The 21,582-nt window shown below is 58.8% G+C and overlaps 1 protein-coding gene across 1 annotated transcript in view; it reads right to left on the bottom strand.

The window, feature by feature from the left end:
* Window positions 1-21,582, bottom strand: part of MMEL1 (membrane metalloendopeptidase like 1) — a 34,934-nt gene that overhangs the window by 1,707 nt on the left and 11,645 nt on the right. Inside the window, exons 2-21 of the mRNA XM_070511291.1 lie at window positions 18,367-18,461; window positions 17,542-17,584; window positions 16,440-16,601; window positions 16,097-16,177; window positions 14,348-14,443; window positions 13,744-13,862; window positions 13,084-13,149; window positions 11,542-11,676; window positions 11,368-11,457; window positions 6,702-6,838; window positions 6,256-6,349; window positions 4,660-4,788; window positions 4,089-4,187; window positions 3,501-3,584; window positions 3,015-3,118; window positions 2,688-2,746; window positions 2,094-2,213; window positions 999-1,132; window positions 798-863; window positions 130-225 (exon numbers count right to left, since the gene is read on the bottom strand). Coding sequence (XP_070367392.1) covers window positions 130-225; window positions 798-863; window positions 999-1,132; window positions 2,094-2,213; window positions 2,688-2,746; window positions 3,015-3,118; window positions 3,501-3,584; window positions 4,089-4,187; window positions 4,660-4,788; window positions 6,256-6,349; window positions 6,702-6,838; window positions 11,368-11,457; window positions 11,542-11,676; window positions 13,084-13,149; window positions 13,744-13,862; window positions 14,348-14,443; window positions 16,097-16,177; window positions 16,440-16,601; window positions 17,542-17,584; window positions 18,367-18,461 — 2,009 coding nt within the window. The remainder of the gene's footprint in view (window positions 1-129; window positions 226-797; window positions 864-998; window positions 1,133-2,093; window positions 2,214-2,687; window positions 2,747-3,014; window positions 3,119-3,500; window positions 3,585-4,088; window positions 4,188-4,659; window positions 4,789-6,255; window positions 6,350-6,701; window positions 6,839-11,367; window positions 11,458-11,541; window positions 11,677-13,083; window positions 13,150-13,743; window positions 13,863-14,347; window positions 14,444-16,096; window positions 16,178-16,439; window positions 16,602-17,541; window positions 17,585-18,366; window positions 18,462-21,582) is intronic.

Raw genomic sequence — 21,582 nt, 5'->3', positions numbered from 1 at the left:
GCCCACGGTGCCCCTGGAGGCAGCCCATAGTGGGGGCCCTCCAAAGATGTGAGTGGGGAGCTGGTTTCCAGTCTGCGAGGCGTGGCAGGGTGGGGGGGGGGCAGGTCGCTCGGGGACTATGGCTCCTACCTGGGCGTAGTTGATGAAGAACAGCTGGTCGTAGGTCAGATCCAGTCCTGGCAGCTGCTGATCCTTGCCGCCCTCTGCTTTCCACTTTAGGTATGCCTGCGGGCACCAAATGGGTGCTGGGCCCAGGCCTGCCCTCCCTCCAGGGGACAGCGCCAGCCTGGCCAGGACTGGCAGAATGGAGGTCTGGTGCCAGGCTACCCCAGTGGGGGTCCTGCCTCTGCAGCTTAGGGGCCTGTGAGCGCCCCCAGGGACGGGCACTCACCACCTTAATTACTCAGTGGCCATGTGACCGCCTGCCCTGGCTGGGCACTCCGGGGACTCCCTGCCCGGGCAGCCTGCCACACGGTGCCCACCTAGAATGAGTCCTGGTGCCCAATACCTGAGGCTGCAGGTGCAGGGGTGTTGCTGAGGCCAGCGGACGTGCAGTGACTGTCACTGTCTTACTTGGAGATGGACAGTGACCTCCCCAGGGTGCGGAGGCCCCAGCTAAGGTTGGGTAGATGCTGGCAGAGCAGCCATGGTGCCCATGCACATGGCCAGGCAGCCTCCCCCGGGGCACCACTGCCTCCCCATGCAGACGGAGAAGGGTCCTGGGATGTGCCTCGGCTCCGGCAGGGGCAGCCTCTGCCACACCGAGGGTCCGTCCCCCACCTCCTCGAGGGGCCCACCTTGTATGCCTGCCGCACCCCTCCGTTGTCAGCGATGTTCTCCCCGAGCGTGCTGAACCCATTCACCTGCACACAGGAGACAGGATGGCCCAGCAGCGGGGGCCCTGGCTCCTCTCCTCCCCTCCCCCGGGCCAGGCTGGAGCGGGGTCGGTGGGGGCAGACGGCCCAACCGCCCAACCGCGCTGCTGGCGGCGGGCTCACATTTTGCTGGTCGGCCAGGTCCCAGGAGTAGTTCCCGTACTGGTAGATCATGCACTCGGACTGCTCCCGGAAGTGCTCAGCCGAGAAGTTGCTCCACCAGTCCAGCATGTTGCCGTTCTTGTCGAAGTTCCGGCCTGGGCAGGGGGCAGAGGCTGGCTCTCTCCTGCACGCTGCCCCCCACCCACCCCCAGGTGTCCTCCTGGGAACCCCCGTATCTAGAGCTCATGTTTCTGAGCAGCGAATGGGCCCTGAAGGGCCTCAGCCTGCTCGCAGGAGTCGGCACCGGGTCACGGGGCTGCTGAGGCCCCTGGAGAGGGAGGGCTTTGGTGGTCTTCCTTTCCACCCTAGAGGTTAGGGCCTGGGGTCTGGGTCCCAGAGGCACCACGGTTTAATGACCCTTCCTGATGTCCACACTCTCTAAACCCCAGGTGAGGGGAGCATATGACCTGGAGACCAGGTTGCCCTCGGGAGGTCCCGATGCCTGAGCCCTGTGGGAAAACCCCCTCCTGGGATGCAGCCGGAGCCCCTGTGCACGTCACAGGCCGCTAGAACCAGGCAGGGTGGCCCTGCCCAGCGGTGGGAGGTCGGAGTGTTGGGTCACCACATCCCTGGACTGGAGGACGCTGCCTGCTCTGGAATGACACTGGGCCACGCTCTGTGCCAGGCCAGGGCCAGGAGCTTCCCAGGTGTGCTGGGCAGTGCCACTGTTCCCATTTCGTAGACCCAGCTCGGGGGTGGCCAGTTAGTGAGATGAGTCAGGATCAGGTGCTCGGGCCCTTGTGCCCTCCCCTCCATCCCTCTGCCTGGAGCAGGAGCACTGGACAGGGACTGAGCCTGCCATTCAAGACCTGCTGTGCCACCCTAGCTCCCTGGGGACCTGCTGTGCCACCCTAGCTCCCTGGGGACCTGGCAAGTCCTGTCCATGCCCTGGGTCTTGGTGTCCCCACAAACAATGAGGGGGTTTGATGGACAGCCCCAGGGCCCCTTTCTGGAGGTCCGACTTGGCCCTCAGTCCCCTTTTGGGGCTGCTGCTCAGTGGAGGGGTGTGTTTGTGACTGGAGGTGCAGCTCTGACTGCCCAGGCAGCCCCCCCTACCATTGTCGTCAAAGCCGTGGGTGATCTCGTGCCCAATCACCATCCCGATGCCCCCGAAGTTCAAGGCCTGCGGCTGCTCCTTGCTGAAGAAGGGGGGCTGGAGGATCCCAGCAGGGAACACTGCCCGGGGGTGGGGGGCAGAGAATAAGCTGTGAGTGAGCAGATCTGTGTGCCAGGGCCTCTGGGGGTCCTGCCATTTAATCCCACAGCCTGGGAGGTTGAGGGGATGACATGCGCCCCACTTTACAGATGAGAAAACTGAGGTTGAGAAGCCCAGAGGGCAGGGCCAGTGAGTGGCAGAGCCGGGACTCAAGCCCACCATTCTCTGCTGCCTTCGGGCAAAGGGTCTGGCTGCCCCCGCCCTCTAGACCTCTGCCCTGCTCACACACACACACACTCACACACACACACACAGGAGCGAAGATTCCCTGCAGGGGAGTGACGGGGTGAAGTTCCTACAGGCAGGAGAGGTGGTACCCACTCCCCTTCTGAGCACAGGCCGGGGGGCCCAGGAGGAAGGGGAGGGGGGCCGCTCCTTGCCCGCTCTCCTCTGGCACTGGAGGGGTTGGGGTGGGCGGGGAGGGGTGAACATACCAATCTGGTTCCGGTTTGGGGAGTAGAACGCATTAACCACAGCGGCCCCGATGATCCAGCTGTGATAAACAAGCCACTCACTTGGAGCCCGAGTCTCCTGGGGCCCTCCCTCCTGACCAGCTGAGCAGAGCCCACCATGAGCTTCATGCTGCAGCTGTGGGACCAGCGTGGCCGACAGCCAGGCAGAGTCCTGGCCAGTCCAAAGATCTGGCTCCTTCCCGGGGCCCCCGCAAGCAGAGGGCACAGAAGGCTCTGTGTCAGACCCAGCTGCCCTCCCCTGCTGGCCTGGCACCCAGCCCACTGGCCCCCACGCGCCGTGCCACTCACAGGTTCTGGTCCACCTTCTCCCGCAGCTTCTTGATGCTCCGATGGGCGCTGGCCTTGAGGTTCTGCAGACCGTTCTCAAAGTACAGGTCCTCTGAGAAGTGCAGCTACAGGAGAGGGGCGGTCAGTGCCGGGCACGCAGGTGGGGTCCGCCAGGGGCCTGGGGCAGGTGGGGCAGGGAGGCCAGGGTGCTGGGGGGGCCTGTTGCCCATGGCCAACAGGCTCTGAGTGCGGGTGGACGGGGGGCCAAGCCTGGCTCCGCGCATTTACATGACTAAGCAAGTTCCTTAGTCCTCCAGGCCTCGGTTTCCTCATCCATTACAGGGTGACGCTGGGTGGAGCGTCCCCCACACATGGTGAGGTGGCCGGGTTAGCAACAGAGCACCACCCCCAGGGACTCGAGAGCTCATGGTCTATGGGGCTGCTTCAGGGAAGATCGACCTAGGGTGAGGGGCTCTTGAGGGCCCCCCCCCGCTGGTGGGGGCGCACCTTGGAATACTCCTCATCCAGGTGCTTGTTCCTGTCCTCCAGGATGTAGTTGGGGTACCCAATCTGCTCCCGGATGCTCATGGCCTGAGGAATAGAAGGATGGCTGGTCCGTGCCCACCCCACCGTGGGAATGCTGGCTCTGCCCCCTTCCCCCCCAACCATGTGGGTAAGGGGCTAAGGGACTCGGCCCCTCCTTGCAGGCTGTGAGGACAGGATGTGGAAGGGCTTGGCCCGGGGCCGACCTTCAGACCTGACAGCCAGCCAGGGGTCTGGTGGGGTGAGGACTGGGTGGAGTTGCTCAGCTGCCATTTGTCACACTGGCTCAGTGGGGCCTCTGCTGGGTCCTGGCACCCTGCTCCCCGAGGCCATGGCCACCCCACCTATTCCCAGGGCTGCTGGGGGGTCTCCCAGGCTTGGCTTCCAGTCCCACCTCCGCCCACAGCCCTTTCCTGAATGAGCCCCCCCCCCCCAGCCTCGTCCTCGTCTCTAATGTGGGTGTGAAGATTGACAGTCACCCCATGCCCCCACCCTGGGACCGCCCTCTCCGGGTAGGAGGCCCTGACTGTGGCACTCCAGCCGTCCACCCACCTTCTCCCGGGCCTTCTTCTTGGACGCCTCATCCATCCAGCCCAGCTCCTCCAGGGTCTCCACGAAGACGGCCCGCACCTTGTTGATGAGCTCTCTGACCTGGGAGAGTGTGTGGCCCTCGTGCCTGGGGGACCAGCCCTGGGGATCTCTGCAGGGGTCTGGACAAAGCACTGCCCTGGCTGTGTACCTCTCTTGGTGTGGTGTGGGGAATGACCTTCTGGGACAGGGTCCCCACTGCTGCCTGCCCGCCCCTGACTCAAACTTGTACAACGCACACCTTTCTCAGGTGGGCCTGCAGGGTCGGGAGTGGGGGCCAGAGGCCTGGGGCAGCTCCCCACATCTGATGGGGCACTGGAGCAAACGTGCGTCCCCTTGCCTGTATCACTGAGCATGCACAGAGGCTGCTGGGGGATGAGCGGGGACCCCTAGCTGGGAGCCCAGAGTCACAGTGTGGGGTGGTGACCATGTGACCTGCCCCCCCATCGGCTTTCCTGTGGGGAGGTTGCACCTGGCCTGGGGGGATGGGCCACAGACAAGGTTGCCTGACCACATCAGAGCACAGAGCACCCACCACGTTCTTGCTATCTCCAGGGAAGGCCTTCTTGACGTAGAGGGAGCCCACGGCGCTCTCCATGTTGCTGTTGACATAGCTGACACACTCCCGCCAGCGCACCTCCTCCACCGTCGTGCCGTACAGCGCCTGGTGTGGCCATTCCTTCCTTCAGTCATTGTACTGCATTTACCAACATTTACTTCCCGCTGGGCCCTCATGGGGCCCCGGGTTAATGAGGGGAGCAGATACACCTGGTCCTCGGCCTCGGTGTGCCTGGAGGCCGGTGGGGGACACGAGGTGGACTCAGACTTGCCTTTGAATGCTGGCTGTGGTGTGGGAGGCCGGAGCATGCAGTTTTGAAGGGAGTTGGGTCTTTACCCTGGGCTGGTGGTAGACGCTTTACTTGGCCCCTGGTTATTCCCTGTCCCCTGCCCTCACCACCTTGGCTTGGCTGTCTGGCCAGGTTCTGCCCTCAAGGACTCCAGCCCCACCCCCAAAGCACAGGCTGGTGTTGACCAGGAGCAGACCCTGGGGGCCACGTCGAGCTTGGCCACCAGCCACCAGCTCTCTGGGCCCTGGTTCCCTACTTACAAAGGGGCGATAACAATGTCTGCTGGTCTGTGCTTAGGGATGCAGGGGCAGAAGATGGAAATATGTCCCCATCAGATTCCTGGCCGGAATCTTGGCCGGGCCAGAGCTCTGCCCAGTGTCCAGCCACACCTTCCTGGGCTGTGGGGTTCCTGCCCCCTAGTAAGTCAGCGTGACTCGTTCCCTCTCCTCAGAGCCCCGAGACTCAGCTCCCGCCCGATGCTTGGCTAAGAGTGTCTTCAACCCAACCTGCCAAAGCTCTGACCTGCCCTGGCCCGCTCTGCCCTGGTCTCCCTGTCCCAGAGGCGGCCTCCACCCACCCCATTCCTCTGGTGAGGACCTTGGAGACCCCCTGACTTCCGGTCTCTCATCTTCATAGCTGTAGTTGTCCCTCGACTGTCGTCACACCTCCATCTACTGCCAACGCCCTGTTCCGACCCCCCACCTGGAGGATGGCACCTGCCTCCACTCTGAGCCCCAACCCAGAACACTGATAATGACAATATTCTGGTTATTGCCCTGGAATAGCCACCAGGACCACAGGGCCTGCCGGTGGGTCTCCTGCCTTCAATCCGACAGTGCCACCCCAGCAGCCAGAATGACCACGCAAGCAGGACTTCAGACTGGTTTCCACTCTTAATTACCACTGGCTTTCAGCGCATATGGAATCCATGCACTGCTCTGGCCCACGATTGCTGGCCCCTGACCTCATCTCCTTCCTTTCCCTCTGTGGCCTGGGGGGTTCCTGTCTCGGGACCTCTGCACTCGCTGATTCTGCTCTCTGGGAATCTGCCCATGTCTGGGTCATTCTTGCTTTAAGGTCTCAGAGTCACCTCCACGGAGAGGCTCTCCCTGCCCTCGTCACTGCCCTCACGTCCTACTTGTTGGTTCTGAAAGAGCAGGTCTCCAGTTTGTTGACTACTTATTGTCCAACGGCCTCAGGCGCTCAATATCGTAAATAGAATGAACAAACGAGGGGCCAGGCCTGGGGCAGAGGCAGACGCCGCCTCTGGGGGTCTTGCTCACCTTGCGGTAGTTTGCACGTGCGTCCTTGAATCGCTGGCTCAGGCTGCTAATGCGATCCAGCACTAGGCGCCAGACCAGGTAGTTCTGCAGGGTCCTGTGGCAGGAGGCAGAGGGCAGGGGACAGGACGGAGGAGTGGGGTTTGGATATGGCTTGTGGGCCCATGGCCAGCAGGTTCCACCCAGAGCAAGGGGTTCAGGGCAGTGGAGAAAACCTCCAAGACAGCCTCCCAGATACTGCCTCTGCCCCGGCTGCTTGAAATGCCCAAGGAGGGGTTCACATCTCTAATGTAAGGCTCCATTGGCCACTAAAATTTAACCCCCTCGTGCCCCTCACGCCGCAGGGTAAATGCTCTATGGGATCCTCTCCTGAGAGGTGGAGCTGATGGGGATGGGGAGAGACCAGGGGCAAAGACACTGGGGCCTCTTGAGACCTTCCCTGGCCTCACCTGGCTGAATAGATGTCGATGATGCCTTCAAGGTTCTGGAGGTACGGGATGCCGTAGACCACCACTTCTTCTTTTGGCAGCAGCTTGATTTTGACAGAGGATAGCACAGATTGTATGAAGAGAGTCCAGTTAAATCCCTGGGGAAAGAGGGAGTGGAGGGAAAGAAGGAGAGAGAGAGACGTAGACACAGTTCCTGGGCATCTAGGAACCCAGCCCCCATCAAAGATGTTCAAGAAATAAGAGAGGAGGTGCAGATAATCAGAGTCAGGAAAAAGGTGACTGACATTACTACAGAGCCTACAGACTGAGAAGATAAGAGTTATGGCAATACATCTGAAAACCAAAGTGTAATGGGAAAACTCCTGGAAAAACAGAACTTAGCAAAAATGAAATAAGAAGAAATGAAAAAATAAATAGAAAATAGAAATACTTTTATAAGCAATAAACTGGATCTTTAAAATATTCTCACATACAAATTTCCAGACCCATCTGGCTTTCCCAGTGGCTACTATCTGACATTTAAGGACTACCAATCTTACTTAAACTTTCTAGAGAAGAGAAAAAGCAAAACTCCTTTTCAACTTGATTTATGAGGCTAAGAATAACCTTAATACCAAAATAAGGATATTACAAGAAGAGAAAATAATAGACCAATCTCAATTATGATCATCGATACAAAAATTCTAAGCAAAATTTTACCAAATAGAATTCATCCACACCTATATAAAATGGATAATACATTACAGCCAAATTAGATTTATTAAAGGAATTCAAGTTTGGTGTCACATTTGAAAATCAAGTCAATATAATTCACTATAACTGAATAAAGGAGAAAAATCATATGATAATTTCAATAGATGCAGACAGACATTTAATAAAATTTGCTACCTATTCATGATAAAAACTCTTAGCAGACTAGAAATAGAAGATAAATTCCAAAATCTGATAAAGGGAATCTACAAAACACTCTACAGCAAACATGAAATTTTTTTTCTGAAAACAACTTTTAGGCTGAATCAGATTTTCTTTTTTAATTAAAGATTGGCCCTGAGCGAACATCTGTTGCTGATCTCTTTTGTTCCTCCTTGTCCCCCAAACCTCCCAGTGCATAGCTGTATATCGTAGTTGGATATCAGGCTCATCAGGCCTCAGCGTGGCCTGATGAGCGGTGCCATGTCTGTGCCAGGATCCGAACCAACGAAACCCCGGGCTGCCAAAGTGGAGAGTGCAAACTTAACCACTCGGCCACGGGGCTGGCTCGCAAACACTTAATGGTGAAATGTTGGAAGCTTTTCTTCTGAGATCAGGAAGGAAACAGGACGTCTACTGTCATGACTTCAGCATTAGGCTGAACGTCTGAGCCAGGTCAATGAGGCAAAAAAAAACCCCAAATAAAATCAGTAAGTGTTGAAAGGGAAGGACATGATTCTGTGTGCGTGAAATCTGCAAGGATCTACAGATAAAGCGCCAGCACTAATCCGTGCATTGAGTAAAGACGTTGTATACAAGGTCACACTTTTGTGTGCTAGCAACAAGCAATAAGATAAACTACAAAATGACACTATTTACAGTAATATAAAAAAACAAACACCTAGGAATAAATCCAGTGAAAAAAATGTAAGGCTTTGAAATAGAAAACTATAAAATTTATTGAGGGAAATGAAAGCAAGCATAAATATACACAAGTGTCTATCAGGGTCATGGATTGGGAGACTCAACATTATGAAGATGTTGATCTTCCCCACACTGATGCTTAGATTGAAAGAATCCCCGTCAAAATCTCAGTAGGTTTCTTTGTGTGGAATTGGCTAGGTACTGCTATGTTTTATAAGAAAATGTAAAAGGCCTAGCGTAATCAAGAGATTCTTAAAGAACAAAGTTGTTAGGCTTTCTCTCGGATGTCAAGACTGGTTGTGAAGCCATAGCGGCGGGCATGGTGGGTGGCTGGCACACGGACAGACGGACCAATGGATCAGAAGAGAGTTCAGAAACACACACACATGAACACAGGCACACACAGACACTCACACAGAAGCTTGATTTAACACAGGTGGCCGTGGCTCAGGGAGAGTCTTTCCAATAAATGGTGCTGGGTCATCCGGACATCCATAAGGAAGAAATGAAACTTGCTTCACTGCACTCCATATGAAAAATCAACTCAAGGTAGATTGCAGACCCAGCCGACCTTGGGGGGTAGGCGAAGATTTCTTAAGCAGGACACAAAGAACACCAGCCATAAAGAAAAGACTGACCCATCTTTGATAGGTTGATAAATTGGACTACTTTAAAACCTCCTTTGAAAATAAAAAGAGCTATTATCAGAGTGACAAAGCAGGCTTCCGGTGTAGAGGACATTTGTTCCACATCAACTGACCAAGGGGTGAAGCTGACGTGTACAGAATGCTAAAAAGCAATGAGAAGGCAGACACCCCAGCAGGGCAGACGGCAGGAGACTTGAGGGCCACCGGTGGCCAGTCAGCATGAAACCGTGCTCAGCTTTCCCGGCCATCAGGGAGAGTCAAATTCAGCCCAGATGAAATCCCACAGCACATACACCAGAATGGCAAGGAGGAAAGGAAGGGACACTCCAAGCACCGGCCAGCAGGGTCCGCACACCACTGTCAGGGAGCGTAAATCTGTACAAAGACCTGGGGGAGAGGTCTGGCATTGTCTACTCAAGTTGAATGTACGCCTGTCCTGTGACCTGGCCCTCTCATTCCAGGGGTGAACCTAACAAAAATGCACACACGTGCGTGTCAAGGGAGTGCACAAGAATGAGCACAGCTACATTCTTCGGGAAAGTCCAGAACTGGAACTGACCGAGAGGTTCAACAAGAGCAGAATGGGGCATTAACTGTTGGGAGTTGTCAGAACTGGTTACACGGCAAGCGGGACGAGTAGAAGGGGGCTCCGTGCCGCGGCGAGACGGGACGCAGCCTCACCCACACAAGGAGAACCTAGGAAGCCCCATGTGAGCGAGCACGGCACGTGGTGGGAGAAGCTGGTGGTGGCTGCTTTGGGGAGGCGGGCGGGGGAAGGGGCGTGAGGTGGGTGTCAGAAGTGGATGGGGCCAGCCCCGTGGCTTAGTGGTTAAGTTCCCGTGCTCTGCTTCAGTGGCCCAGGGTTTCGCTGGTTCGGATCCTAAGTGAGGACGTGGCACCGCTCATCAGGTCATGCTGAGGGGGCGTCCCACATGCCAGAACTAGAAGGACCCACAACTAAAATATACAACTAGGTACTAGGGGGCTTTGGGGAGGAGGAGGAGGAGGAGGAGATTGGCAATAGATGTTAGGTCAGGTGCCAATTTGAAAAAAAAAAGTGGCTGAAGTCCTGATCTGAGGAGGGGCTCTGTGGACGTGCTCACTTTGTGCCAGTTCTAAGCGTTTATAGGGCATTATAAACCAAACACCCCAAACCCTGGGTTCTCAGCCCCACCCCCCCAACCTGCTCCCGTGCCCACCCCACGGCAGCTTCAGGCCACGTGAGTCCTCCTCCTCTCGCTTCCCTTATTTAGTCCGTTTGCAGATCTGTGGGTTCTAGCCTCCAGATAAACCTGGAAGGCACCCCTCTCACCACTTCCGTCACCACTCATCCCAGGGCCACCATCCCTGCCCGGGGGGCACTGCAGCCTCCGATGAGTCTCCCTGCTTCTTGCCCCTGTCCCCTTCAGCTTGTCTCCTCGGAGGCCAGATCCTCGTGGATGAGAGTCAAGTCTTGTCCCATCTGTGGCCCAAACCATCTCACGCAACATCAACGCCAGTGCCCTGACGGTCCGACGCTGTCCACCCTTCACCTGCCCGGCTTCTTCTTGCCTCCGGCCGCCTGCAGGCCCTGCCTTGGGACCTTGGCACTCGCCTTCCTGTCCCTGCTGCACTGGAGCACAGCTCCAGGCGGGGTTTGCCTGCTTGGTTCGCTGGGCGACCGTTGGGCTGCTCTGGGGACGGGGTGTCCCAGCAGGGCCCTGTGGGGACCAGCGACAAAGGAGCAGGATCCTGGGGCCACGGAGGCTTCTGGACACCAGGTGCTGTGAGCCCCTGGCAGGGTCCTCCTCCCTCTGACTTTGGGTCCTGTCCCCACCCCTGTCCTCTTCCCTCTGACTTTGGGTGCTGTCCCCACCCTCACCCTCCTCCCTCTGACTGGGCCCTCAGCTGGCCATGGCTAGAACTTCATTCCTGCCCCTCCTTCTGCAGGAGGAGGCCCCTTGAGGCTGGCCACTCAGGTCAGTCAGGGCCCTGAGTGAGTTTGGGGGGGCTCCCCCTCCCCTCGCTGGGCTGCTCCTGCCTAGCCCCCAGCCCCTAAGCGTGAGGCCAGGCCCCTGGGGAGGGGAGGGCGCCTGGGTCTGTGGCAGGCAGAGCCATGGAGCAGAGCCAGGCCGGGGTTCTGAGCAGGACTTGGGGACAGAGGGCCCTGGGTTGGGGTCTCCCTAACTCGGGCAAGTCAGCAGCCCCTCCCAGCCTGTTTCCTTCTTGGAAAAGTGGGGTCATTGCAGCAGCCACCTCACAGATAGGGTGTCCTTGTGTCCCCAGACAACCCAGCTGACACCTGCTGTCCTGATGTGAAAGTGTCCAGGTTTGGGTGACCAGTTACATGGCCCCCTGCTCAGGGATGGGCGTATTTTTAAGGCTTAAACGAGAGAGGCGGGGTGGCGTGGGTGGCCGGGGCTCACCTTCAGGCCAAACTTGTTCTGGAGCTCCTCCAGGTCCATCCTGTGGTACAGGGCTGTGACGTCGTGCCTCTCCTCCTGGGGGGCTGTGGCCTGCACCCGGTGCCAGGCAGTCACGTGGGAGACAGGGGTGGCCAGGGCCCAGGTACCACCCCCCACCATGGGATACAGTCTCACGTTCGCCAGCTGCGTCTCCAGCTCCAGCACCTGCACCATGTCCTGCCACACCAGGTGGCTGTCCTTGGGCAGCTTCATGTCTGCCCGCAGCATCGTGGCCACCGACACCATGAACTGTAGGTAGGCTTCCCGCACCTGGGCCAAAGGACGTGGGACGGAGTCTGGAGGCCTCGGCCACCTTGGCCCCCATGGAGCTCTGTGGGGTTGGGGGTGGGCATATGACATAAACAGGCCCCAGGAAGCTCACTGGGATGGGGGCGTTCCAGACTGCCCACGCCCTCCCAGGCCGGAGCCCTCTGCTGTCGCTCACAGTCCCGGACAAGCCTGCCAAGCAACGCGGGTGGACTGTGCTCCCTCCCCCAGACCTGCGAGTTGGCCTGTGGCTTAGGCCGCCCCCAGATGGCTCGGGACTGGGTCCCCTACTCCATCCTTCTGCATATGACCCCATGTCCCTGAGCTTCCACGACATTAGGAGACCCACTGTGCCAGGCTGCATGGCTGCATATAAAGTGCTGGGCACACAGTGGGTGGGCAGTAAAGGTCCAGGGCCATGGGGTGCCAGAATGAAGGGTGGGCTGCCCTAGCCAGGCTCCCCTCAGCCCGAGGGTCCGGAATTGGGTCCTGAGGATGTCTGCCCTTCTGGACCTGCCTTCTTCACCCTTCATCCTGGGAGGAGCTTTCCTTGTTGCTGGAGGAGCCACAGAGGCCACCTCCTCGGGTTTCTCGTTCCTTGGCATCAGGCTGGGCTGATGCCCCCAGGCCAGTCTCGCTGGCAGCTGCTGGGTCTGATCCAGGGCTGTTGGGCTTGAGGCCTCCAGGTGCCCCAGTCCCTGCTACTCTGAGGTAGGTTCCTTGATCTGGTTCTCTCAGCCCCGTGGCCCCACTCCACAGCATCTTTTGGCCACACTGGTCTTTTCTCCTGGCTGGATCCATCCTTCACAGCCTAACTCAGAGCCTGCCTGCTCCAGGAGGCCCACCATATTGCTTCCCCATCATTTCTCGCCTCCTGCCTTTTCACTTCGGCTCCCTGTCCTTCCTTCCCTGGCTCTGCCCTCCAAATCCCGCGGCCCAGGTCCTGCCTGCCTTGCCACTATTTAGTTCCTCGTCTCTCTCCTCGCTTGACGCAGGAGCAGAATGGCTAAGGGAGCAGCCCAGGGCCGGGCGGCCCGCTTTCAGACCCCTCTGGGCCCCACGCAGTAAACCGGCCTTGTGGACTGCAGTCCTGCGCCATGGGCTGTGAATGGCAGGGTGTGCCCCCTGGGGCTGCCAGGCCAAGCCGCGCTTGTCCCTGAGCCTGGCATCGGGTGTTTAGGGACACTCCCTATGACAGCGGTAAAGGCGGAGGTGCCCGCTTGCGTCCCCAGCCCTCAGCGCTGGGTCTGTGCCCCGCAGGTGCTCACAGAGGCTAGACGTGGGGGCGTGGGCCAGGTGATGCGTGGAGAGCTGGGCCACAGGTGGGCCCTGAGGTGACAGCAGGAGGGCACCCAGAGCAGAGGGGCAGGCTGAGAAGTGCCAGGGGCGCTGGGGTCCAGCCCAACTCACCTTCCGGTTGTGGCCCTCATTGAAATAGTACTCCCGCGATGGCATGCCCAAGGTGGGCTGGTCTATCTGGAGACACAGAGGGTGTGAACCTGGGTGAAGAGTGGGGGTCCCCACAGCCTGGCTGAGGCGGGCAGCCCCCCCACCGACTGTGCCCAGCGGGAACACGGGCTCCACCTGGAGGGGGCGATGCTGTAGAGTGGGCAGGTGCCCAGCCCCGCTCTGTGAGTGCTGGGCGAGAGCTGCCAGGCTGGGCCTCAGGTGGCTGAGCGGGTGCAGGCCACCCGTGGGACCTGGAAGCGCCCTCGCCCTCCCAGAGTGGTGTGGACATTCACCATGCGGCCTCTCTTTGGCCTGCTAGCTGTTGCCAGTGGTGGCTCTCAGAGGTCAGCCTTCCTGCCCTGGTGCCAAAGGCCTGGACGGTCCTGAGAACCAGCTCAACACCTGGGCCAGCCCCTCTCATCAGGACCTCTCTCATCAGGACCCCGTTCGTGGAGGCGGGGCCCCCAAATCACAGACCTGGACGAGAGCAGGGCCCCAGGAGCACGCCGGGTCTCGCCTGCCCCCTCTGGCCACGGCCTTGCCGTCTCCCCGCTGTGCTGTGAGAGCCCCCAGCCAGGCACGGGGACCCGGCCTACCCCGGCCCCCCAGCATGGCTCGTACGTAGATGATGTGGCGGCTGGAGTTCTGGTCGTCGTTCCAGATGAAGAGGTCGATGAGGACACGCCTGTTGAACTGCGTGTTCATCACGGCCAGCTGCTGCTCCAGCTCCCACCTGGGGCCTGGGGGTCAGTGCCCCATGCTGGAGACCGCTGGGCCCCGGGATCCAGCCCAGCCCTCATCGGACGGTGAGTCCCGGCCTCTGAGCCCAGAGCTCAGGGGGCGTGGGGAACCTCTGCCCAGCTCAGGGAGGTGAGCACACTTGTGGGCCTTGGAGGCTGGGGAACCCTGGGATGCGCATCACCAAACAGTCCACTGGGGACAGCAGGGCCCTGAGAGCAGCGCTGTGTGCCCGAGGCTGCCAGCTTCTTGGTGCGCCCCGTGCATCTACCTGGGGTTGAGGTGGGGGCAGAGTGCAGAGAGCAGAGCACACGCCCAGAGCCAGGAGCCCTGGGTCTGGGAAACCAGTCCTCCCTACGGCTCGGGAAGGGACCCCCTCTGCAGGACTGGAGGGGGCCAGCCACAGGGAGCCTGCCAACAGCAAATGCCCCAGCACCGGCCTGGATGGGTGCACCCTCAGCTGCCACCAGGCCCTAGCTTTCCTTACCGACGGTGTCGTTCCACTTGTCCATGGCCACTGGCCAGCCACCCACCACCTCTAAGATGTCCAGCAGGGGCTTAGAGCCTCGATCCTCTATGACACCTGAGAAGGGAAGGAGTGGTCACTCACCCAGATGCCTGGTGGGTGTGACACTGCCATCACGCAGACCCGTGGGACACCGCGTGCCCAGTGCACAGCCTACCCCTCCCGTCAGACTCTGTAGCACAGGTCCCAGAAGGGCCCGGAAAGAGTGGAGACAGGACGCAAGCATGAAAGGGCCTGAGGATTGATGAAAGTGTGGGAGCCACCAGGACAGAGTGCGGGCGGGGGGACAGGCCTGGGAGCTGCAAGCAGGTGAGCATGGGGGGGTGAGCGAGCCACTGAGGGAGGCCCTGTGGCCACTAGCAGGAGAGGCTCAGAGCCACCCAGGGGTGCTCAGAAAGGGGCAGGAACTGGCGGCCCTGGGCGCTCTGGAAGGGGACGGTGGGGCACGAATTCAGGGCCAGACTAGGGGAGCTCTGGCATCATGGCCAAACATGCCGATGGAGTGTAAGACTGACTTCTCCTGGCAGCCATGATCAGGCAGGAAGCTTAGGAGAATTTCACTCAAAGACAAAGTGAAGGCGGGATGAAGGTGGGAATGCAGAGTCAAACGAGGGGAGCCGCCCAGGGAGAGCAGGGCCCTCAGGGCAGGCAGTGGCAGGGCGGGCAGTGGCAGGGAGGCCGGCCACCTCACTTGATCTGGCCAGACTCAAAGGCAGGCAGGGGAGGGGAGCTTCATGGTGGAGAAAAGGGGGCTCCAGGAGCGCCCCCGAGGGGGCTGAGGGCCCAGGAAGCTGGGGGCACTGACAGGAAGTGGGCATCCCGCGTGACTGGCCGGGGCACGCTCGGCTTTCTCTGGCTGGCCCTTGGTTGGAAGTGGGGACAAAACTCAGGGAAGCCGCTGCAGTGGATCACACACAGAGATACATGCACACTCATGCACATGTGTACACACGCACATCCACACCACATACACTGACAGAGATTCTTTGCTTGACCCATGTTAGTCAGGCCCCTGCACCTTCTGCTGGGCCCATCTGTGCACTTCCTTGTAAAATCCAGTTTCAGCAAGAACCCTCCACCCTGGATATCTGAGCGGGTCCCCACCCCCTCCACCCCCAGGTGCCTTTCAGCAAGACTCCTGTCGGGGGGCTCAGCCAGAATCCCACTCACCCCTGATGTTACGCTTAGTCATCTTCCATCCGCTGCCCCCAACCCTGCTCCTTGGCTACAAACCCCAACTTGCCCCTGCTGTATTCAGAGCTGAGTGCGAGCTTCCTCCCCCACTGCGGTGGCCCTCATGCCACAATGGTCCAGAAGGAAGTCTGCCTGACCGTCTTTAACAAGTGTCACAAATATTGTTTTTGTTTAACAATACACAATACACATATGCACACACACACACACACACACAGCATTCCCTGGGGCCCCCAGGCAGGCCCCTCACTGTCTTCCTCCTGCCTGAACAGAACGTGGCCTGTGCTGGGGTCAGGGTGTGAGTGGGGTCACAGGCAGCTGCAGCAGGTCCATGCCCCACGGGGAGCCTGGACCTGCTGGCCAGGTGGGGGGCAAAGCACACAACCCTCTGGCATGAGTCCACTGTGGTAGGCTGCAGGGGCTGTGGGGTTCTGGAGCTGAACGGGGTTCTGGCAGGGGCAGCCCCAGGGGCCAGCCCCCGCCTCGGCCCCTCCCCGCAGCCCCACCCGCACTCACTCTCGTTCATGCAGGAGCGGTACAGAATCTTGGCCTTCCGCACGGCCGGCCGGTCCTTGCCGTTGGAATTCTCCAGCACCGCTGTGGGCAGAGGAGAAAGCTAGACAGAGGCCTGAGGTGGCTGCTGGGGGCCAGGTCAAAGGTCCTCGTGCCCCACGCGCTCGTTGGGAGGGGTCCCTCTGCTGTGCTGGGCCTTTATCCGGGGCGACTCCCTCTCCCCTGTGCCCACCGGACAGAGGAGAGCTCAGTAGGCCGTCCTTCAGTCCCCCCACCGCCCGCCCACAAGAGCAGCAGATGCACAGCCTCCCCCTGCTCCAGCCCTCACGGTGGCGGCTGCTCCCACCTTTGAGGATGACCTCCAGCTCATCTCGAAGGATGTCGAAGACACTGTAGCGGGAGTTGGTCTCAGGGATCACGTGGCGCCGCAGCCAGCCTCCGCACGCGTACTCGTAGAAGTCGTCACACGGTTCCTTGGACGCGTCCATGTTCTGGATAATCCTGGCGGCTGCTCGTCCCCAGGGGTGGAGAGCAAGAGGGGAGACCCAGCTGTGGGCGGCCCCATGGAGAGTCGGATGTTCGGTGGCAGCTGTGTGCTCCTGGGATCATCGGTCCCCCCTCTGAGCCTCAGGGAGGTCAGCAGTGAGGGGTTCAAGTTCTGGGTCTACCACTTATTAGCCGCACGACCTCGAACTCCCCTGCCCTCTCTGATCCTCCATTTTCACATCTGCAAATCCGGGACGGCAGCAGTGGGACAAGAGGGCCGAGGTGATGGGCTGGGGCTGCCTGGCTCACAGGAGCGCTCAGCTGGTGGCCCTGCCCCCATGAGCCCCCCGCCAGGGTCTTTCACCCCCACACTGCCCCTGGAGTCCCCTTACTTGTCAGTGTAGTGGGGGGGCTAGCACCCGGGACCCCCACCCAGGACCCTCCCTTGAATTCTGTTCTGCTTGACTGGAACCTCACAGGAGGCACCACCGTGGGCACCCGTCCACGACCCCAACGTGGGCAGAAAAAATGCATTTCTGAGTTTTTTCAATTGTGTTTCTTCACATCGTTTTCACCACTTTTTGTCATCTGCAAATAGCAGATACGCCCCCAGTTTATAGGCAGGTTCCTGGGAGGGATCCTGAGAGAGGATGTATGTACGCCAGCCCTTTCTGTGAATGCAGGAGACAGCCCCGGGGTCCCCGTGCTGTGCCCTCCAGGCCACAGGGGCCTCAGGGGCACAGGGACGGCTTCCCAGAGGGGCACGGGGGGTGAGAAATCAGAGCAGCACCCGCCTCCTCCCCTCACTGCTGAGCCCCTGCCTGTGTGCAGGGCCCAGGTCAGCCCACCGGCCCCACAGCCATGTCTCGGGGCTGCCCCCTTGGGCTCAGGCAGGCCTGTGCCAGCATCGCCGGGAACCCCGGCCCCTGGGCCAGCTGTGTAGGTGGAGGGAAGGGGCTTACCTGCCATCACACAGCCAGGGGTGGTGCAGATTTCGTCCAAGTCCTTGGGCCCTTTGACGGCTGCGGACAAGGAGCGGCGTGAGCACGTGGAGAGGCCGGGTGGGTACAGGTGGGCAGGGTGGGGTGGGTGGCTGCAGGTTGGAGGATGGGGCACAGGAGGGGTGGGGGCACAGGGTGAGGCCGGGTGGGGTAAGTCTGCTGTGTGTGTGGGGGGGTCAGGCTTCAAGGCCACCTCCAGCCCCCGTGGGTGGACCAGCCTTGGGCCCTGAGGGCAGGTCTGCAGGACAGCCCACATCTTCCCGGGTGGCCCAGGCCGGGGTCCTAAAGTGCGGTGAGCCTCATTCTGGCCCGACCCCTGCAGTGACCTGGGAGCCCCTTTACGCCCTCTGCCTCCACTGACCCCCACAGCTGCCCCAGGCCCCCAGGGGTGAAGCCGGCCATTCTGCCCTCCCGCCTGTCTGCCCAGCCAGCTCTCGCCCTGTCAGGGGCCAGCTCCTCAGGCAGCCTGCCTGTGCTGCCCCTCTCAGCACACCACTGCCCCCAGCACCGGCTGGTTGTAGAAATGTGCACCTGCTTGGCCTCGGGGACAGTGCCCAGAGCCTGTGGTGCCACGGAACTCGTGCGGGTTCCCGCCCCCAGGGAGCATCCTGCATCCAGCGGGTGCTCATGGCTGTGTCTCTGCCACCGTCTTCTCTTCCCTGGGGACTCTGGCTGCCCCAGGCAGGGCCCCGCCCTCCTGCCGCACACCCTGGCCTGCTGTGGAACCCGGCCCGGCCGCAGGCTCCCTGCCATGCCACAGAGGGCCGGGCCGCCCGGGGTGTTTACAGGGGAGGCAGGGCTACCTCGGGGCTTTCGTTCTATAATGCTCTTCTCTTCCTTTGAGAAGCGAAGCCAGCCGGTAGAGAGCGGCAGCTGCTTCCCTGGGGAGAAACACAGCATTCAGCTCTCGGGCCTCCAGCCAGCCGCTGCTCCTCCAGGCGCCTTGGGGCCTCCTTGGGACGGCACTGGCATTCTCCTGCAGGGCTGGGGTCCTGGGTGCTCCAGGGGCTCGCTGCATGAGGAGGCCTCTCCCCATCTAGCGGGGGCTGGTCACCAGGGAACCAAGACGACACAGGGCCGCAGCATAGCTCATCTCTGAGGGCAGGGAGGGCCTCCTTGCCCCACCCTCCAGCCCCCACCATCTGCTGGGCCCAGTGGGTTCCTGAGGCAGGACCGCCTGTCCCCTAAGCAAGTCCCCTCTGATGTCCTCTTCTACCTTGGGGTCATGGGCACCCCATGCAAGATGGGCGGCTCCTGGCGCCCTGCCAGCAGGAACAATAGGCTCCTTTGGGGAAAGGATGTCTTGTGGAGGGGTCATTTCCTGACCCACTGGCCACCCACAGCTCCAGCCCTTCCACCTGCACTTTCTGCTGAAGCTGCAGAGCCACCCTGCCTCCATCCTTGCACCGCATGGGGCAGGGGCCGGGCACTGCGTGGTCAGCATCGGGAGCTTCCGTGGCAGGCTGTCAGCTCTGCCTGGAGAGGGGCTTAGGGGGGCAAAAGGGCAAGATGGATGGAAGGGGGAGGCGAAGGTCCAGGGAGAGGGCACGCCCGGCCTGGCCACCTTCAGACCTGGCTTATGGGTGAATTTCCCCACCCGAGAGGCACATGGAGGGAACAGGGGCTCGTCCAGGCCAGGGCTGGGGCCAGGGCTGGGACCTGGTTCAGCCCTGGCTGCAAAGACTGCAGAGACTGTGGGGAGCCCTGAAAATGCTGGGTGTTGCCTGGGGTCCTGGCCATTCAAGGGAACATTTATGAAATGTGATCTGGGGTGCGTGGGGAGAGGTGTTTCTCTTCCACCTGCTGATTGCTGCTCTTCCCATCTGCCACTCGTTTGTCCATTGATCCAATATTTGCTGATTATTACGAGCCAGCCTGGTGGTGGGCACTGAAGGTTCAGATAAGGGTCTGACACGGGCCCCACCCTCACAGAGCCCCGTGCAGTGGAGACAGGAGGAAATTGCTGCAGGATACATATATTAACACAAACTGTTTAAAGGGAAATCTGAGCTTCAGAGAAGAGAAGGACAGTGCCGCAGATCAGAAACAGAAACTAAGTGATAAGTGGTGCTGTCATGGCTGCCCCATGGGGGCTTGCCAATCTCAGGAACCCAGAGCCTCGGGAAAAGGAGCTAGACCCTGGACCTCAAAGGGCAGCACCCTCAGTGAAAGAGTGGACTGGAAGGACCTCTGACCTCTGGCCCAAGAGAGGACCAGGCGGAGAAGGGATTTCTGTTTCCGATTAGGATGCAGAAAGTCTAAACAAGACTGTGGCTCCCACCCTAACAAGCTGTGGAAGTGACAACACGAGCGCTTTTAGAAGCCCACCACAAAGCTGAGGGCACAGAGCCCTCGTGAGCCGGAGCCCAGAAACGGGTGAGCCCTTCCCAGGAGAGGAGGGACCTATGGCTGCTGTCACCTCTGGCTTCCACCAGGCAGGAGGAGGGCAGACTCCTCTGGAAGGAGAGCTGAAGCTGGAGGAAGTTTTAACAAGCCTTTCGCACCTGCATGTGGGCAGGCGTGAGGGACTGGGGTTGCCAGGAGCCCCCAGCAGAGGGTGCATCTGCACCCACCCGCAGTCCTTTATCACGGGGCCTGCCCTGAGTGCATGCTGGGGGTGCCTGAAGGCAGGCGCAGGGCAGGGGAGCTGCGTGAAATCCTCCCACATGGAAAGCAGGCAATATGGGCCACATAAGTTATAGGGTCTTACACAAAAGATGGAAAACGTATGTAGATATACGGTAAATCTTACCAGATCAATGGAAATGATAGAAAAGAACTGAATGGAAATGCAACTCAAGAAGTGAAGAATTTGTTTTATAAGTTTAACAGCACAGTGAATACAGCAAAAGAAAGAATTAGTGTCATATATAGGTCCATATAAATGATCCCATTTGAGGCACAAAGGAAAAGGAATGAAAAAACTGAACAGAGGAAAACATCTACAAAAAGCCCAGAGCTAACACTGTAGTTACTGGTGAGAGACTGGATGATGTCCCCTGAGATGAGGAACAAAGCAAGGCTGTCGTCTCTCAGCACTCCTGGTCAACATCGTCCTAAGGGTCCTGCTGGTTCAGTAAGATGAGAAAAGGAAAGAAACGTACACAGCTAGGAAAGGAAGTAATGGGACTCTCTGTTTGCAGATGACGTGGTCTTCTACGCAGAAAATCCCAAAGAACCAAGCAAAAAACTCCTGAACTATTAAGAGGCTATACCAGGTCACAGGATCCAGCTTAATATATGAAAGTCAAATGCTTTCCTATATATTGGCAATGAATAATTAATTGGAATTTGAAATTATAGAAACAATCCATTTATAATAACACCTAAAAATGAAAAATTTAGGTATAAATCTAATAAAATATGTATGGGCTCTATATGCGGAAAATGACAAAACTGATGAAAACAAATCAAATATCTAAATAGATGGAGAGAGAGTCTGTGTTGGTGGACTGGGAGACAATCTTATTAAAACGTCAGGTCTTCCCAAACTTTATCTATAGATTCCAAATAATCCCAAAGTCCCAGCAAGCTACTCTGCTGATTTGACAAACTGATTCCAAAGTTTGTGTGGAAAGGATAAGATCTAGAATAGCCAACACAACGATGAAGAAGGATGAGGTTGGGGGCTGGCCCAGTGGCAGAGTGGTTACAATTGCATGCTCTATTTCAGTGGCCTGGGGTTCGCAGGTTTGGATCCTGGGCGCGGACCTAGCGCCGCTTATCAAGCCATGCTGCAGAGGCATCCCACATAAAATAGAGGAAGACTGGCACAGACATTAGCTCAGGGTCAATCTTCCTCAAGCAAAAAGAGGAAGATTGGCAAGAGATGTTAGCTCAGGGTCAATCTTCCTTACCAAAAAAAAAAAGAAGAAGAAGAAGAATGAAGTTGGAGGACTCACAGTGCTTGGTTTCGATACTCACTAGAAGGCTGCGAGTAATCAAGACAGCACAGTACTGGCAAAAGAAGAGACACGCAAATCAATGGGACAGATTAGAGAG

This window comes from Equus asinus, chromosome 5 (assembly GCF_041296235.1).
Source record: "Equus asinus isolate D_3611 breed Donkey chromosome 5, EquAss-T2T_v2, whole genome shotgun sequence".
In the NCBI taxonomy this organism is placed as follows: Eukaryota; Metazoa; Chordata; class Mammalia; order Perissodactyla; family Equidae; genus Equus; species Equus asinus.
The sequence above is the reverse complement of the archived record's forward strand: the minus strand, read 5'-3'. Positions and strand labels throughout refer to the sequence as shown.